This window comes from Colossoma macropomum, unplaced genomic scaffold (genome assembly GCF_904425465.1).
Source record: "Colossoma macropomum unplaced genomic scaffold, Colossoma_macropomum, whole genome shotgun sequence".
NCBI classification, from domain to species: Eukaryota; Metazoa; Chordata; class Actinopteri; order Characiformes; family Serrasalmidae; genus Colossoma; species Colossoma macropomum.
This window is the reverse complement of record NW_023494804.1, coordinates 36,820,359-36,839,704: the sequence shown is the minus strand read 5'-3', so window position 1 is coordinate 36,839,704 and position 19,346 is coordinate 36,820,359. Positions and strand designations below refer to the sequence as shown.

The window sequence follows — 19,346 nt, the reverse complement described above, 5'->3', positions numbered from 1 at the left end:
ATCTTAAACAGGTCATACTTGGATCTTGCCTGGATATAACAGCATTCAAGAAAGGCCTTTATGAGCAAGAATAAAGAGTAAAGATGCTTCTACTTTCCAAAACAAAGCATCAGTGCACACTTTAAGAACCGCTACTATGCATAACATCATCAAAAAATTCAGGGGATCCAGAGAATCTCTGTAGGTAAACAGCAAGGCCGAAAACCACAATTGACTGCCTGTGATGTTTGATACCTCATTTGGCACCTCCCTCCAGAATAGACTTATGCACAGTGGAAATATTTATTGTGGTCTGATGAGTTAACCTTCCAGGAAGTTTATATAAATATTTGATGTCATCTTCTCTGGGCTGAAAAAGAAAAGGACCTTTCAGATTGTTACCAGCGTAAAGTTCAGTGGTCAAGATCTGTCATGGTATGGGGTGTATTAGGGGATGTATTAGTGCCTATGGCATGGGAAACATGCACATCTGTGAAAGTCCCATTAACACTAAAAGATATATTAGCAGTTCACAAACTGTCACAACTTTTTAGAATTGTTGTTTGTACAAGGTTTGGAACTAAGTACTTTTCTCTTTTTGTCCCTGCACTTACTGGAAAATGTCAGATCTGAACGAGTGTGTGGAGATCCCAGGCATCTGTCAGAATGGCCACTGCATCAACACTGACGGCTCATTTCGATGCGAGTGCTCTACAGGCTACACACTCAACTACAGTGGAGTTGATTGTGTTGGTGAGAAAGCTGTTTATTTGCTGTTTCTCTATGCTGAGTATTTGTTGTACAGTATTTCTCACTTTTAAAAGTACTCCCTTTCAGAACTACAGCCCCAGGAGAAGCATACAGAAGTTATAGTGCATTCAAAGCTTTCTATTGGGCACAAAGCAGTGAAATTTTTCTTCGCATCTGTTTTTTTGAAAGTCAGCTCTATTGTTGTTGGGAATTGTTTGTGGTGAGCTTGTTTAAATCCAAGGCCAAAAGTACTTTAAAAGACCTGCTTGCATAATAATCCACATGAATAATAAATGTAGATTAAAACTAAACTGATTCAGTGGATAAAAAGCCCATTAAGGTTATTTTTTTGCTACAGTAATTTCTTAATTCATCACAATGCAGACTGAAGGAATTAGCTCTCTAATTATAACATGCCTTTCCTCCTTGACTGTTTCCTTCTGTACTTGCAGATGTTGATGAGTGTGCAGTGGGGAATCCTTGTGGAAACGGCACTTGCACTAATGTGATTGGAAGCTTCGAGTGCAACTGTGAGGAGGGTTTTGAACCAGGGCCCATGATGACATGTGAAGGTCTGCAAACGTTTACTTTGTTCTATCTTTTATCCATTTTATCCATTTTAAGTAGAATAATGTTGTATTCTTGCACCATAATACTGTTAAACAGTATTGTAATGTAATTCTTACATTGTTAACATTTGCTGTATGGGTTCATATGCCGAGTGGTCACAGTAAACCTTGCTGGGCGTTCTCTTTTGTCTATTTGCCTCTTGTGCAGTGCAGTCTGTGCTTCAGTATACAGTGAGACAATTTGCACTGTCAGCTTATTTCAAGAACAAAAAGATTGCAGTGCATAAAAAGCCTTCTGAGTTCCAAGACGTGCATATTGTTGTTAATTTTATTAGTAAAAATAAATAAACATTCTCTACAGTAAGTATTTATTTATTTATTTTTTTTTATTTATCAAATCAAATCAAATCAAATCAGATTTATTGTCACATCACAAGAGTACAGGGACACAGGTGAGTGAAAAACTTGAGTGCGAGTTCCACAAATTATGCAGAGAACAGTATTTACACATAGATAAACAAAACTATAGATAGGATAGAAGAATAGATAAAACCAATTTAACTAAAATATATACATATAATCTTACACAATAACTTAAAAATAATAATAATAATAATTTAAAAATAATAAAAAAATAACTTAAAAATAATTAAAACGTGCAGAAAAATTACATATTAAAGTTTGCTCCATGTAGAGAATGTGTTAACTTCTTTCCACCTAAAAAATCAACAAAACATGTAATTTGACCAGGGATGTTCAAATGTGGACAGAAAAAAAAGGAACTGCTCAAAATGCCAACCCTACTAAGAAAGCAATCATGGAGTTTTTCAGGGCAAAAAATCGGAATGTCCTTGAATCAGTCACCAGAACTAAACCACATTTACCCTGCATTTCACTTACTGAAGACAAGTGAAGGCAAAAAGTCACTGAAACAAGCAGGAACTGAAAATGGCTGCATTGCGGTCCTGGCAGAGCATCAGCAGGGAATTCTCTAACCACGTGTATGGGTCAGTGAGTGCAAAAGTTTCACACCTAAGCACTGAAAATAACAAATTTATTTAAGATGATGTCAGGTTCTCCAATTCCTTATGTACCCCTGAACTTGTAAATACCCTTGAATGAAAGCTGAATGTTAACCAATTTGTCACTGTTCAGTTTTAAATCCAGTGTGCAGAGTACATGTCTGTACATTTCTGGAAAGGTCTAAAAATGGATGTTGGTCAAAAAAATACAAACAGGTTCTTTTTGAGGAAGATTTTTCCTGACTCAGTTACAGTTCAAAATATCTGTTTTTCATCTTTGTGACAGATATAAATGAATGTGGGCAGAATCCTTTGCTATGTGCATTCCGCTGCATCAACACATTTGGAGGCTACGAGTGTTCCTGTCCTTCCGGCTACACTCTGCGAGAGGACGGTAGAATGTGCCAGGGTGAGTCAGCAACTTGTACCTAGTCTACGACAGATGTACAAGAGCTCCATATAATGTACTATGCAGATCTTAATTTCAGTGTAAACGTGCTTCAACCCTACACTCAGAAAATGAGCCAGTAGGGTTGTTTGATATGAAAATGCATTTGAATGACTGAAAACTGTTTACTTTGATTCCAAGAGAATTCCATTCCAAGAAAACCCGAATAATTTGCACTGAAATGTTTGAAATTTGTTCCGTGAATAGTTGAACTTTATGTTGATGTAACAAAATCTGTTTATACTGACCTTACTCAGTTTGACTGAATGGAAATCTGTGGCAAGTTCATACAACAGTTTATTTTTTTGAGTTATTGTGCTAAATGTTTAATTCAAATTACGTGATTATTTACAGTTCTGACCACGATTATTCACAACCCTTTTTAAGTACATAATGTCTCCTAAAATAAATGCGTTGTGTTGTGAAGCATTGTACACTCATGTTTAATACATAACAGCTAAGGGTTAAAAAAAATGGGGGGAAAAGCATAAAAACGGAAATATGGATGTTACACAATTACAGGCACCCTTTTGATGAATTCCATTCAGGTTAGACTAGATTAGACTCTGTGATCAATTAGAAATTAGAATCACCTGTGATAGACTTGAATTAAACAATGAATGATGGCTTTAATGCTTAAAAAGGCCTCTTTACTTTCCCTGATCCCTATTCACAAAGATGAAGACATGGGAGCGGTTTGACAGCATAAGAAGTGCTAATATCTCCAATGGTAAAGGATACAAGGCCATCTCCAAGTCCTTGACCTCTCTGTTTCAATAGTGCGTAATGTAATCAAGAAATTATTTGCTCATGGAGCTGCCAAGAACCTCCATGACTTGGGTCAAAGAGGAAAATCAGTGAGAAGAGTCTTTGAAGGTTGGTGCGAACTATGGAAAAAACACCATATGTAATATCCAAAGAGCTAAAGGTAGACCTTTTGGGCAAATGTTTTTGTGGACAGACAAAACAAAAATAGAGCTCTTTGGTAATGCAGACCAGGTATTTGTTTATAGGAGACGAAATCAAGCTTATAAGCAAAAGAACACCCTACCTACAGTCAAACATGATGTTGGATCCATAATGTTGTGGGGCTGCTTTGCTGCCTCAGGTACTGGAGGCTTGAACCGAATTGAAGGAATAATGAGATCAGAAGATTACCAAGGCATTTCAGAGCAAAATGTGCTACCTAGTGTAAGGAAGCTAGATTTGGGTTGAAGATCATGGGTCCTCCAGCATGATAAAGTGCACATCAAAAAGCAGAACAGAATGGTTGCAAAGGAAGAAGTGGAGTGTTTTAAACTGACTATCAATGAGTCCTGATCTCAACCCTATTGAAAATCTTTGGAGACAGCTGAAATCTGCCATAGGGAAGAGACACCCTGCAAACATTCAAGAGCTTGAAAAGTTTGCATTGGAGGAGTGGGAAAAACTACCAGTAGACAGGTACAATAAGAACAAAATATTAGGAAAAAGTGCCATTAATAGTGTCCGTGTCATATTTAGTTTCTTTTCTTTAAAATCACTTCCTACAAGTTGAAAAGAGATGTTATTTTGTTTCATAACTTACACATATATATCCACTGAAATATTTTAATGAAAAAAATAGCATATTTCCATTTATTTATGAAGATATTGTAAATTTTATATAAAAAAGAAAAGGCTGCTGATAATGGTGGACAGAACCGTAATGGGTTACATTTCAGAGAAGAGTTTTGCACTAGGAGTGGTAAAAAAAAAAGTTATCCATGTGTAACAATATAAACAGTAACTCCTAGAGCAAAAATGATCTGAGGCTTTGTGTCTTTGAAGAAGTGTAAAAAGCCTTGATTAACACATGGCAATGCTTAAAAAAAATATGAGAATGTGCCAGTGCATTGCGACCCACTGAGGCCACTGAGTTTATATTTTTGGGGTGCATATGGATTACTTTTACAAATTGTAGCTTGGAGACTTATCAACAACATGTAAGAAGAGGCATTTCAAGGCATATATGCCATGAGGGACTAAGCAGATTTAAGAAAATTACAGATTGTCTTAGTATGGTGAAACTAGCCACTATCTGACAAAAGTTTCACACCTAAGTACTAAGATTACCGATTTATTTAAGATTATGTCAAGGTATCCAATTTTTTCTGGACCCAGAACTTGTAAATACCCTTGAAATAAACCTGAATGTTATCCGCATAGTCATTATTTCAAAACCACTGTGCTGGAATGCAGAATGAAAATAACAAGAAGTTTCACTGCCGAATTCGTTACAGACTAGCCACTATCCAACTTTTTCTTCCCTGTTCTTTCTCTCTCTGTTCTCTCTGCAGACCTGGATGAGTGTACGGAGGGCTTACATGACTGTGATACCAGAGCGATGAACTGTAAGAACCTCATCGGCACCTTCATGTGTGTGTGTCCTCCCGGGATGGTGCGCAGGATGGACGATGAAGTGTGTCAGGGTCAGAACATATGTTCCTCATTAACTGAAAGAACTTAAAAGGAAAATTCTGCCTATTTCTGAATTATTCAGTTGTTGAGATTAATGTGAAATGGTGCAATGTAGTGAAACTTATTGACTTGGATTTCTTTACAGTGGTGATGATAGGAAACAGGGGTCACAGCGTTTTCAGCACAAATCTAGACACCTTAGTTTATATCCGTAATGACCAGTGAACTTACATATCTTCTGAGTTTTGTTATGTAATGTTGATTATAGTAGAAAATATGAAAAAAAAAGTTTTCTTTGAGGACTTTAGCCTCTCCACCTCTAATGGACTGAAATAAATACATTTTAACCAAAATCTTAAAACTATCATAAAACAATGTGTCAGACATTTGGCAGTGTACTCATGTACATTTCATGTAAAACTTTTTGATTAAGTATTTAAAAGAATTTTATATGGCTGATTCCTGTCTCTACCACTGTGGAGGAATTCTGACTCTGACTCAGTTTCTCAATAATGGCTCATTTTTCTACAACCAGTCTGAATGACTTTACATCTTAACCATTTTATTATGCAAATATTTCAAATATTGGTGGAATTCCCCTTTAATACTGATCAGGAGATTTTCCAAAACATTGAATATGTAAGTGTGACTGACGGTTGTCTCTCTTCTACTCCTTAGATGAGAACGAGTGTCGTACTAAGCCTGGTATTTGTGAGAATGGCCACTGTGTGAACACCATTGGCAGCTACGTGTGCGAGTGTGGCGAAGGCTTCGAGCCTGACTCTACACACACTCTGTGCCTTGGTAAGCCATTTCTGTTCCTCACACTAATAGAGGCTGAGTGGATAGGTGTGTGCCTCCATGTATGTAGTACTGTGCAAAAGTCAGATACCCCCTTCGTTTATTTAATTTCTGGTCAAAATGGCCGTTATGTACCAGTTATTCATTTTGCTGCATTAAGAAAATACATTTTTCAAAGAACTCTGCTGGGATATTTTTCCACACAAGTAGAATCCATGTAATCCCAAACATATTCAATGATTTTGAGGTCTGGACTCATTGTTTTAAGAATGCCAGCAGCATAAATTTTCTTGTTTTTCACTTTTGCCTGAGAATTTTATTTTCATTAAAAGTGAACATTATTGAACATTATTATAATCAATATCGATAATTAATTCTTACCTTCTAAAATCAGTGCAGTTGAACCAGCACCTTCACATGCATTTTTACACATTCAGTTCAACATGAAATACCAAACCATGTGTGCTTTCATATCAAACTCTCTGCATCATCTGTCTTGATGGCTTTTTCTAGACCACAGACAAGGATTCTGTTTCACGGAGGTGCTGCAGACCATGTGTCAGATGTCTTCCAGCAGCCGAACGCCCATCACAAAGTCCCAGTGCTGCTGTGACGGCGGCCGTGGCTGGGGGAACCAGTGTGAGCTGTGCCCTTTGCTAGGCACCGCCAAGTACAAGAAACTGTGCCCACACGGGCCTGGCTATGCCACAGATGGCACAGGTCTGCATTTACATATTTACAACTGACTCATACCTATTATTTCATAGATCCTTCACGGATTTAACAGAATTTAGCAAAATTTTTAACCTCAGCCTAAATGTAATCGATCAGCCAAGATGTTTGCTGTCTGAGGTTTGCGTCATTTGTTTTGCTATAAAGCTAAATTAGTTCACAAATAATGGAAGCTTATAACCCACGAATGGGCCCTTTTCATAATTTTATGTTGCCACTTCCCTCAGTTTATAAAGCAGGTAATTATGTGTCTGGTCTAAGCATAACAAATGCAACAGGGCTGTAAAGTGTATCTGCAATATAAAACATTTATTTGTGAATAAACATATTAATGACTTAAGAGCACCTATCACATTCAGAATGAATTCAGGCTATTTAAAGAGTAGAGGATCCGAATTTTAAAGTAAATCAAATAAATCGTGGCATTCATGTCTGCTGCTCTCACTTGTTGAAGCTAAGAAAGACTGTGCGACTTGACCTCTTGTTAAGTCAAACGCATTCAGTTCATACTCCAAGCTGCAGAGATGAACTGCAATTTGTTTTAAATAATCCTCTTATTTTCCAATTTGCTGAAATTCATATTGACGCTAATGTGTGCCCAGTCGAGAACTGAAGAAGAGCCATGTACAGCAGTTTCCGTTTAGAGTTGTGACACTGAAGGACGCGATTAAATGATTTAAATGTTAAATGCACGTTGGCCGAAATGTCACGTTGTTAACTAATTAAAGGTCCCCTTTTGCTGTGTATAAAGTGTGTGTTGCACCTTTTTACTGATTAAAGGTGGAATGCACTGTTTGTTTTAGCTGAACTGGAATCAAACTTACCTGCTTTCAGAAACTGACAATACGCAATCTGGAAACGTAAAAGAGCCCTTTTAGCACTGCACAAACAACATGCCTGAATCATTATAAATGTAGTTACATTATAACTGAAGTTTGGGGTGAGGAGCATGGCTGAAACCCCTCCTTCTTCCAATCTAACACCCTATAAATTCACATTCTCACCTTCCGTTCCTGTGACAAAGTGTTCACAATCCCCACCGCCACCCCATCGCCTCCCTGTTCCTCAGTCCTACATCAGTCCTGCTACAGCTATGGCTTCTAGCCATGGGCAGAAGCTGCCCAGAACTCCAGCCCAAGTTCTCCCCCCCTCCCTCAGTGTTCCCTCATACTGCCACCACATGTTAAAGGGATGGTCTGAACTCACAAAACTTGCTTAAAACCATTTCAAGTTGTTAAGTGATCTCAAAAACACTTAATTTTATAGCTTTTAAAACTGTGACATACTACAGTTTATAAAAATGAGTCAAAACAAAAACAGCAGGAGCAACTAAATGTCTGAATTTTGCCCATTCTTTTTGTCCATTTTATTATAACTGTTTTTTGTCCCAAACTATCACATTAAAATGCAAATGTTTTAAATGAAAATCAGTATCTCAAATGAAGATCAAATATGGGTCTTAAATTCTCTGTTAAAACTAATCTCATATCTGATGCTTATGATGTACCTCTCCATTCACAGATATAGATGAGTGTAAGGTGATACCAGATGTGTGTAAGAACGGCAGGTGTATCAACATTATGGGCACCTACAGGTGCCACTGTAACTCTGGATATACAGCCAGTATTGCAGGCACTGCTTGTGTGGGTAAGACTTGCACTTGCATATGCACTGAAATACTCCTCTGTTTCTTTTTCCTGTCAAACATTCATTATAGAAATGTTATTTTATAAATTACATAAACTTATCACTGTTTATTATTTGTCTGGTATTTCCTCAGATCTGGATGAGTGTGTTATGTCTCCAAAGCCATGCAACTTCATCTGTAAGAACACAGAGGGCAGCTATGTGTGCTCCTGTCCACGTGGCTATACCCTCCAAGAGGACGGCAGATCATGTAAAGGTAAAGTTTTCACTCATGAGTTTTGCACCCTAAAGGTTTTCTAACCTTTCTAATTAAAGGGCTCACGTTTTATATCTGTATTTTATTTTATTGTTGTCCCCATGAAGTCTGTTTATGATATTTATGTAGATTTAAGCACCAAAATCAGTCCTAATTCATGTTTACATGGCCATTTTCCAACCTCTCTTTCCAGCTCTCTTTATAAATTAAACAGACTGTTTTTGTTATTGTTCTTTATAACAGGCATTAAATTTGAAACAGGCTGTTTTGCAGCTAAGTGAATGGTATGTTTTGAAATATTTAATTGAGCTTAAATGCCATGGTGAAGATCATGTTTTCCTTGATATGGACCCTTTAAATACTCGCATTGCAGTATTATAGTGTAACGAAATGGGCTGGGGATTGTAAGACACATGGTAACATGAATAGTGTCGTAAAACTTTAGCCACCGTCGGTCATCCAGAAAAATTTTACACTGACCTCACAGTTTTTAATTAAGGCAGGCTATGAGCCTTTTCTGCTTTAGTGATCATATGATCACATTCCTATCTGGCAGCATGATTCAGTTGAGATGTGATTAGCTGTTATTGCTGGGCGATGAAAGGGCAGTTGTCATCACAGTAACCACCATCCTGAGTTTGTCCTTCTCTGTCATTTGAGAGGACATGTCTTAGGTTAGGCTAGGAAGTCATCCTGTGAGAAGGTGCCAGGTGAGATTATTTTAGTGAAATAGCAGCGTTAAGTAGAAGGGGACTGATCCTGCCAGTGTAAATATAATAACTTTACAATTAACATAGCCTAATAGAGCCAAGAAGAGGAGCCATTAAAACCTATTAACACTGCAGTGAACAACCATGCACACATGCTCTGTGACAAAGATCCAGAATATACAAGCAGACATATGTTAATCCAAACAAGTCTTAGAATGGCCGGTGACCCCTGTGAAACACTGTCAAAGAACTAGAACAAAACAGTTCATAACTGAAGAGTTACAGAGTTCAAGCACTTTTCAGTGGTGGACAGTACACTGGCCCATGATGATGAGTAAATACAGGGAATGTTTAATTCTGTACATTAGTGAATAAAGTGATCAAAGGCATGTTATTTTCCCACATGTTCTTAAATATAGTTCAACTTTCTTTAATAAATACATAAAATATAAAATCCTTCTGGATCACTTGGGTTTCTGCAAGTCCAGTATAAGATTTTAGTAAAAGATCTCATAACTTTCAGCGTCAACAAGCATGCAGAACTGGAACATCACAGCAAATCACAGCGCTGCATGTATTTTAAAGAAAGAGTGATGAGTAATCGAGTTTGATTTTGTTTCCTTGTTTTGAAGATTTGGACGAATGCCAGGCGAAGAGGCACAACTGCCAGTTTATGTGTGTTAACACTATTGGTGGCTTCACATGCAAGTGTCCTCCGGGTTTCACACAACACCACACAGCCTGTATAGGTGAGTGCATAAAACACACTCAGAGAAAACAAAATAATGATGCATTATATGAGCTTATTTCATTTCTGCCACACTCTGATGGGTGAAGTCAGCGTACAGTAGTGTACAAAATTCAGAGACCACAGTTTGTTTAATTTCCAGTCAAAAAGGCCTTTAAGTGCAAGTTATTTCTGTTTTTATAATAGAAAATTACCCAAAAGTCTCAACAACTAAATATAATATCATTATTTCAATTTGTCTTTATTACTTTATTAACTTGCATTGTTTTTAAAATACTTGCACCATGGAGCCTTAAGAACAACAGCTCATTTCAGTCAGACATATGTCTACAAGTTATACAAAGGAGTAACAGTAAAGTCTTGAAAAACTTGACTTTTTTTTTTTTTTGGTGCTCTAGGTGTGTAAACGTTTGCTTTTTTTTTCCCCCTTCCTTATGCAAGCGGATTATCTTATATCTAATATCCTCAGAAATATCTCCTGGAAAAAGAATGCCTTGTACTTAATGACCATTTTGACTGGAAATTAAATAAATAAAGGATGATCTGTGACTTTCACAGTACTGTATATTGACTTTATTACCTCAATATAAAATGAAATTGCTATTAATGTTGACATGCTTTCAATTTAAGCCGAACACCTCTTTGGTTTTTCGATTTCACCCACAGCCATCTGAACTGCAACAGCCTAACAGTCAGCAGCTCATAGTTTAATTAACATTTTATTTATTTTCAGTTGAAAATAGAATTCAAAGATGACAGTGAGACTTCCTGTTTTGTTTTCTCCTCCAGATAATAATGAGTGTGCTGCAGAGCCCAGCCTGTGTGGAGCTAAAGGCATCTGCCAGAACTCACCAGGCAGCTTCAGCTGTGAGTGCCAGCGAGGATTCAGCCTGGACTCTACTGGCCTGCACTGTGAAGGTAAAGTGTGATAAAAAATGTTTATTTTTATAAAAAACATGTAAAATGACAAATAGGCAAAAATCCCTCTACTAGTAGGTCATTGTGTTGTCACATGGTTGCAATAGAGTCAGTCTGACTGAATATAAACAACAAGGCTGTTGTTAGAAGTCTCACACATATGTATTTTAAAGCTCTCGCAATTTATTGTAGCAATAAAGATGTGCTGCAGAGTCAAACATTGATCATTTGCATGATTCTGATCCATCACAGCAGCTCCAGTCCGTTGATCATATGAATACGGATGTGGCCAATGGCCAAATCAGATATATCCGGTTTACATGGTTCACTGCAGCTCAGAGGTCAGTGGAGCAGTACAATGAGGTGTTACACATTAGGCGAAACACTCACACTGCCCTGCCAGATTTCTCATGCTTGAAAACAACACTTTTCCCTGAGAGCTGAAACCTGATTCAGTATGACTCATTAAAAGCATGTGATGGGGGAATTCAGTAAGAGAATTACTGCTCTGAAGATTTCAAGCAAAGCTTGTTCTGTTTTTATCTTGAAGCCTGAATACACTGAGGAGGTGCAACAAGTCAGTATGTTGTTACTTCAACAAAATTTGAAGCTGCAATTTTAGTTGAACAAGAATTGTCATTTTTTGTAAAAGGCCCAAACCCTTGATTTTTCTCGTATTGTGCTTTTTTTCACCACTTATATGTTTGTGTGGCTTTATTTACCCAAAACAGTTGTTCATTTATACATGGTTAGTTTTCATTCCATTCTGATTGGCTGTGCTCTATTGCACCTCAAACAAAAAGCAGTCTGAGCTGAAACACTCCTTTCAGGTGGGCTAAACTGCTGCAGGCTAAACAGGTGGATGTATATCGCTGCAGTCGGAACAAAACTTTGTATGTCCAAAATGATAACTTTACAGGAGAAGGAAAAAATCTGCTTTACTTTTTATGTAAGTCAATGGAACCAGACTTTTTTCCCAAGTCTTTTTCGGCATTACTTTTGGTCCATTCATCCTGAAATTTACATGCAATTTAAAGGACTACAGGCATTTTCAAATTATGCCAAAAACTGAAAAATGTCAAAAATGGAGATGCAAGGTTTTGTTCTGATAGCACCAATAAGTGAATGTGTTGGTTTTGATGACATCACAGAAACAGTGCATTTAAAATGAGCTGCTTTTGCAGCTTAGTTTCCATATATGGACTGTATTTACTGGCAAATGAACAGTACATTCTGAACCTGTAACTGTGTTTACACACTACATCAAACACTTTATTTCAAACTTTTCAAAAAAAGGTTGTTTTTCCATGATATGGGCCCTTTAACTGTCATGCATTTTTTGCTTTTCATTTAATTTTGTCATTTACAATTTGGCAGATTAGAGCCAAGCTAAAGTAAGTAGGTTTAGGCAAGTGGACAGGTAATGGAATGCTAATTCCAACAAACTGTGTTCTCCTAAATCTGTCCTGCTGCATGGAGCAAAATCAGTTTAAAGTATTATTAGAAAGTGAAAATGAAGCCATATGAAATTTATCTGCTATATACTGCCTCTGTCACCATAATTTGCCTCTCACATTCCTATCAGACCTGAAGTGCTGCATTTTTGTGGACTTTTTATTTGATTTTGCACACCGCAGCAGGGCCTAAAGGTCAGCTCCTGTTGGCACTCTCCAAACAATATGCTCGTGGCTACTTACACTAAGCAACTCACCTCAGTCCAGAGGGAGAGCTTTTAATCTGTGGTTACGAGTGCTGAAGCTGTGTGGTGCAGTGGTTTGTGCCTTTGGCTCCAACATGGCTCAGCTCCCAGATATTGCACTGGCTCTGTTCCGAATCACTTTTAGAGGTGAATAGCAACGTACTTATGCCCTTATACCCAGTAGACAGCTATGTCTTGTAAGAGGTAATTTTGAACACAGCCTTGAATCGTGTACCTGCTCTTTTACAGATAAAGAGCTAGACGTGCAAACATAGCCATGAGCTGATGAGAAGGACAAGCTGTTTAACAGCAACAGGCCTTTCATTCTTCATAAGTATATTGGAAACCGATGTACTGTCAAACTGCCAGCTCGCCTTGAGCCAGAGAATCAGGTCCACATTAATAGTTTGCTACAGCGCTGCTCATTTTTCCATGGAAACTACTGCATTTCTGGTAGGACTTCAACGTAAAAGGCACTTTTACATTCCCAGAGAAGGTTTTCAGTTTCTCATTAAGTTAATGTGGAGCTGTTACAATGCCACAAGAGCATCTGGGAGGAAAGGGAAAGAAACAGTGCCACCACATCACAGACTGGATGGAAGCCTTCACAATGCATGAGAAGATATACTGTAATATAAAAAGACTTAAGGCGTTTATATATGTGTAAACTGGTTTCTGAGGATTTGCATTTAATGATCTCCCTGCGACGGGTTTGATGTGTCATTCTGCTGTGAGTGTACATCAGGGATGCACAATGATATCGGAATCACATTGGAACTGGCAGATAATTGCTTTAAAAAATTGTATAATAACACAAATAGATTGTTAGATTTGACCAATATTTCAAAACAATATTTGATTTGATGTATTTATTGCACTCCAGAAGAGCAGAACTTTTATATGACGCTGGTCTGCTACAGTAGAATATCTGCATTTATTCATTTTTCTGCAATCGAAACCCTAAAGAAACAATTGTTTTATTTCTCTGTAATGCTAATCCAGATAGATTGTACATTTTGTAAGGTTATGTATCCATATCAATATTGCAAGATATGAACCTGATTCAAATTACAAAAAAAATCAGTGCATCTCTAGTGTTCATGTCTGTTACTCAGTAATGAATAGCTACATATAATGTCACTGGTGTGTCAGAACTTCGTATCTCCAGAAAATAAGAAAAAAAATGTTCATAACTTTTAATGCAAGATTTTACTCTCAGTCATTTTGGACCACTTCTTTTGATCTGTTTGTCAATAGAAATGGAATTTCAACACTGTAAACGGCAGCTGGAATTTCCAAAAAAAAACAAAAAACAAATGAAAGGTTTTGTTTTTCTGACAGTAACAATATACTACTTTAGTATTGCAGGACTAGCATTATAAAGTCTTTATTGTTGTCTCTCTTTGTCTCTCTCCCTCTGTCTTGGTTTCTCCCTCTGTATGTAGATATCGATGAGTGTGGCAGCAGCCATAGATGCCAGTTTGGCTGTGAGAACATGTTGGGGGGCTACCGCTGCAGCTGCCCACAGGGCTACACCCAGCACTATCAGTGGAACCAGTGTGTTGGTGAGTGATACTTCTCTTTATTCTTGTGTACAGACTGTATGTGTGTATAAACACAGGCCCACATGTATCAATCATAGAATTAGATCCCTGATCACAGGTCAGATCTCATCAGTTCATGTATTTGTATGATCTTCATTCTTACTGTGAAATGTGATGCCACTCTGTGTAAATATTCTATTTAATATGTATGTCCTTTAGACAGTAGATTGGGCTTTAAAACCAAAAAGCTACCTAGCATATAATTTGGAACACAATCAAATTTACTGGAAGGTCCTGTGGGAAATAAAATATAACTGTTTGCAAAGCACTTATTTGTGCATTGTACTACTAACCCAATTACTGGACGTAACATTCTTTGCACACTCTTTGCACAGAGCAACAGCCATGTAAAAGGTTTGCTGTGGAGCTGAAAGAGTCTTGTTTTATATGGTCAGCTTTTGTGAAGTTGCTAATTTAGGGTTTACATTTCTTTTATTGCAGCAGGCAGACAACCACAAGTATTTCAGTTAACACTACTTTTCACATTGCAATTCCTGCAGTGATTTATGTATTTATCCATATTAATTTTTGCACATAATATGTGTATCTTGCCAACTACAGCACTGTTTACAAATCTGCTCTGGCAGAAATTACATGCATTTGTTTTCTTAATGTAAGAAATGTGCTTTGGGAGTTTGTGTTTGTCTTAGCAGTAGACAGTACAACAGCACCCTCTATAGAACAAAACAGTTGTGTTCTTGTAGAGAATCAATTTCAAAGTTAATGTTTGTTTTTCACTGCAGTGTTTGGGGGGGAAATGGGAAAAATGTCCTACTTAATAACATTTACTGTAAAGCTAAACCATATCTGATGATGATGTTCTCTCCAGTTAGTCATTTTTATTGCACAAAAAATAAAATCTTCAAAACAAACTCCCCACTATTCCCACTTTTGGGGTAAGAAGCTCCCCAGGTGAATCTTGCAACAACTTGTCATCTAATTACAGAATATTACAGAATATACTTCATATCTCAAATCATTTCTAGTCTTTGCTGTTTTCAAAAATTTAGTTATTAATCAAAGTATAACAAAAATATAGTTTAAAATGAAATTGAGGCCCCTATCAATGTACATCTTAATGATTCTACTTCATTATAATAAGCTATGAAAACAAATAACATTGAATAGAATCACTTGTCTGGGTGGACTTTCCCTAAAGGCCTAACTTTCACTTAGAAAAAGACAAAACTTTTAACTCTCAAAGCCAAACGTACAACCTAATATAAATGCATACATCACTACAAACAAATGACCAAAAACGGACCCCAGTAAAGTTTATGAAGAATAATAAATGCCAGTAATACCCTATAAAAATGTCCTTAAGGACATTTAAAAAAAAGTGAATTTTTGAATGTGTCGAGATTCGATTTGGACCAGTCATTTTGATCAGAAGAGAAAATAAAGCAAGGGAGACATCTTACACCTCGGGGGCTTCTTCCCCAGTTTTCCCTTTCAAATAAACCACATCTTCACTTGTGCTCAGCGAGGATTAATATGCAGTTAAAATACTGATAAAGTAAAATAAAACTACACACAAAGCCTAACCCTCAGCGTGTCTGTGCTGCAGATGAAAACGAATGCTCCTCTCCTGGAACCTGTGGCAGTGCGTCATGCTACAACACGCTGGGCAGCTTCAAGTGTGCCTGTCCCTCAGGCTACACCTTTGAGCAGCTTTCCAGCAGCTGTCAGGACGTAGACGAGTGCTCCTCCTTCAAGAACCCCTGCAACTACGGCTGCTCCAACACACAGGGGGGCTACCTGTGTGGCTGCCCACCTGGATACTACAGGGTGGGCCAAGGGTGAGGAGGGGACAGGGGGGCTAGCCTGAAGGAGACAGTAAGAATGTTAGGATACACTGAGGTACACCACCGGTGCACAAACAAGAAACTTGTTTTCAGTTATAGAACAGTTCAGAGTTCACTTTGCGCGATTACACAGACATTCATTCATACATTATTTCTTACAGACACACATTGTATTGATAAATTAATCAGTAGAGTTACATTGTTTGCCTCTTGTAATGTGTTTCACTGAGCTGTTTACCTTCTCATGACAATCATAAAAAGAGTCCACTTTTGGTACCACATCAGTGTCTTAGGTAGTTCATGCAATGATAAATAAAGATCTATCTATCTGTGTGTATGCAGGCACTGTGTGTCAGGCCTGAGCTTTGGGAAGGGCCGGCTGGGATCTGCAGGTGCAGCTGGAGCAGTTGAGGATAACAGCCTCTCTCCAGAGGGCTGTTACGACTGTAATATCAACAGCCTCCAAAAGAGAGGAGTCAGGACGAGACGCACTGCCAACCAAACAGAGCCCAAAGAAGTGAGAGAAATAAATCTACTCAGATCAAATTTACAGAGTTCTCCTCTTATCCTAAAGGGAGTCTATCGGCCATGGCCATGTTTAGTGTCCAAATCCTCACACACTTGCCTCAAACTGTGTCAAGTTGTTAAGTAATTTCAAATAGATTGGCGGTTTGGTTTCTGGCACTGTATGACACACTGTTATATATAAAGACTGACAGTTGAGGTTGCTTAACCACCTATTACAGTTTAAGACAAGTGCAATGATTTAAGCATGCATTTTGCAGGATGCTAATTGGTGGAGTATAGGTTTCTATAACCTTAATTAGCCTCATAGCACAGAAGCAAACTTGAGACATCAAACATATTCTGGCTGATCAGCTACATTATAAGTAAGAGGAAAATGAAGACTTGAAATGAAATGAAAGCTTTAAAATATGTACTGCATTTACTTAGGGATGTTAAATTCTTTTTTGTTGTTGTTGTTGTTGTTGTTGTTGTTGTTTGTTTTTTGTACCAACAAGCCTGAGGCAACATCATATAAACTGACCATCAAGGTAATGCAGTCTTGAAGGTGACCTTTAGCCCCAAGTTATTGTATTTGTTTTCATTCTGTGCAGGGAGCTCCGGTCAGCCTGGACAGTGTGGACATGGAACAGCCCCTGACCCTAGTACTAAGCATATCCCAGTGCAGTCCTGAAGAGCACATCCTGGAGCTGGTGCCTGCCATCAAACCCCTCAACCACCACGTCTCTTACTCCATCAGAGCGGGAAACCAGGCCGGAGTCTTCCGGCTCCAGCGGCGTCAGGGCCTCAGCTACCTGCACTGCCTGCACGAGAAAGCCTCTGCAGGATCGTACGAGCTGGAGATCAGCAGCTCCCCACTGTACAATCTCACAGAGCTGCGAGAGCTGGAAGACGGCAGAGACAGAGACTACCTCGCTGGAGATCTGGGCCAGGACCTGCACATGAAGTTGCACGTCACACTGCAGTAGATCGCCACTGTGTGGCCTGTGTGACTACACTGTGAAGCTCATTCACACACCAAAGATCAGCAGCTCGTTCTTTAAATGATGGGTGCTACATCTCAGCTTCATAAGCCATTTTAACCACAACATCAAAGGGACGGTTTGGATAGAAATCAGATTTATACAATTTTCTTCTTACTTCAAGTGTAGTGGCTTAGCTAAGACATGTTTGGTGTCCAGAGTTGGATTCTTGCACAGATTGTCTTGCACTGCAGCCACAAAGCTAACGTAGCTGACAAGTAATTGAAGCTTATTCCTCAGCAATTAGCATCATCCAAACTGCATGGCTAAGTATTTACTTCAAACCATGTTGAGTGATCTCTAATAGACTTGCTTATGTGGTCTCTGACCCTGTATGACATACTGTTCCATAAAAATGGACAAAAATACAGACAAATTCAGGCTTTCATGGCTGTTTGTAGCTTTACAACCAACATTTGTACTTTTACACATAACAGTATGTCAAAGTCAGAAACCACTTAAATGAGTCAATTTGAGATCACTTATCCACACAGTTTTAGGCAAGTATGTAGGCAAGTTAGCCTCCATTACTTGTTAGTTGCTCTGGTGCAAAGCTAAAGAAGCCGACTTTGGACCCTAATTTGTCTTGTCTAAGGTAAGAAGACAATTGTGTTTTTTTAGGGTCCAGCGGTCAACCTCCATGAACGCACCAGGAGTAAGCTTAAATATGTTAAATATGTAATTCGGAGTGAATAGTATATTTTTGTTTCATATATGTGCTCGTGAAGGCCAACAGTATACATGCAGGAATATTTCTGAATGGTGGTGTTTACTGAAGTGACATATAGCTGTCATTAAGGTTCATTCAAAGGCCAGAGAGGAGACCAAAGCTACCACAAAAAGTTCTTCAGTTCTTTTGCAGCTTCAGTCACTTCTGATCTAACAGCATCAGTAAGGCTACGTTCACATTACCAGGCTGAAGTGGCACAAATCCGATTTTTTGCCCTAATGTGACTCAGATCTGATGTTTTCAGGGCTGTGTGGACACACAAATCTGATCTTTTCAAATCCGACCTGAGACACTTTCATATGTGGTCCTAGATCGGATACGTATCTGATTCGTGGCCATGTGACCTTAATGTGACGCTCAGATCGGAATTCATGTGCTTTTGTTCCATTCAGCGTTACCATGGCAGCAGTGCCGAACAGAGGTTAAAGCCTGTTAACGGTGGAAAAGCAACTCATCTCACCTGTTTCTCCTTCGTCTCTCTCTAATAATAAAGAAGCTGAGAGCTGATCAGAGTTAATTATCTTTGCAGCGAAGCTCGTTCTGCTCGTTAGTCTGTTTGCTGATGACGCACGTGATTCATTCACGTGACGTTACTGAGTAGGATGTGTGCATGTGGGTCATTTCAGGACGCCAGTTCGTTCACATTAATGACAGATTTGAATCACTTACCTAAACAAGTGTGAACCATCAGATCGGATTTGAGCTAAAAATCGGATTTAAGCAATGAGGCTTGTAAGGTGAACAAAGCCTAAAAGGCATTTTTCCAAATGGGCTCTACTCTCTATTGCAATGATTGTGATGGTTATCAAGACAAGATGTAACGCAGTCTTAACTCAGACGTCCTATATAAATCCCACCATTTTAAACACTACTATTTGTCAAATTTGAACACAGCTATAATACAAATTGTAGATTCCTACATGTGTATATATGATAGCCTTT

At 38.3% G+C, this 19,346-nt stretch overlaps 1 protein-coding gene across 1 annotated transcript in view; it reads left to right on the top strand.

Annotated features, from left to right (window-relative positions):
- LOC118824277 (fibrillin-2-like) overlaps positions 1 to 18,965 on the top strand; it is a 107,480-nt gene extending 88,515 nt beyond the window's left edge. The window contains exons 52-65 of the mRNA XM_036594304.1: positions 607 to 732; positions 1,182 to 1,301; positions 2,607 to 2,729; positions 5,087 to 5,218; positions 5,886 to 6,011; positions 6,522 to 6,728; positions 8,262 to 8,387; positions 8,521 to 8,643; positions 9,986 to 10,102; positions 10,891 to 11,019; positions 14,164 to 14,283; positions 15,890 to 16,121; positions 16,470 to 16,644; positions 17,246 to 18,965. Coding sequence (XP_036450197.1) covers positions 607 to 732; positions 1,182 to 1,301; positions 2,607 to 2,729; positions 5,087 to 5,218; positions 5,886 to 6,011; positions 6,522 to 6,728; positions 8,262 to 8,387; positions 8,521 to 8,643; positions 9,986 to 10,102; positions 10,891 to 11,019; positions 14,164 to 14,283; positions 15,890 to 16,121; positions 16,470 to 16,644; positions 17,246 to 17,620 — 2,231 coding nt within the window. The 3' untranslated portion in view covers positions 17,621 to 18,965. The remainder of the gene's footprint in view (positions 1 to 606; positions 733 to 1,181; positions 1,302 to 2,606; positions 2,730 to 5,086; positions 5,219 to 5,885; positions 6,012 to 6,521; positions 6,729 to 8,261; positions 8,388 to 8,520; positions 8,644 to 9,985; positions 10,103 to 10,890; positions 11,020 to 14,163; positions 14,284 to 15,889; positions 16,122 to 16,469; positions 16,645 to 17,245) is intronic.
- The last annotated feature ends 381 nt before the right edge of the window (positions 18,966 to 19,346 follow it).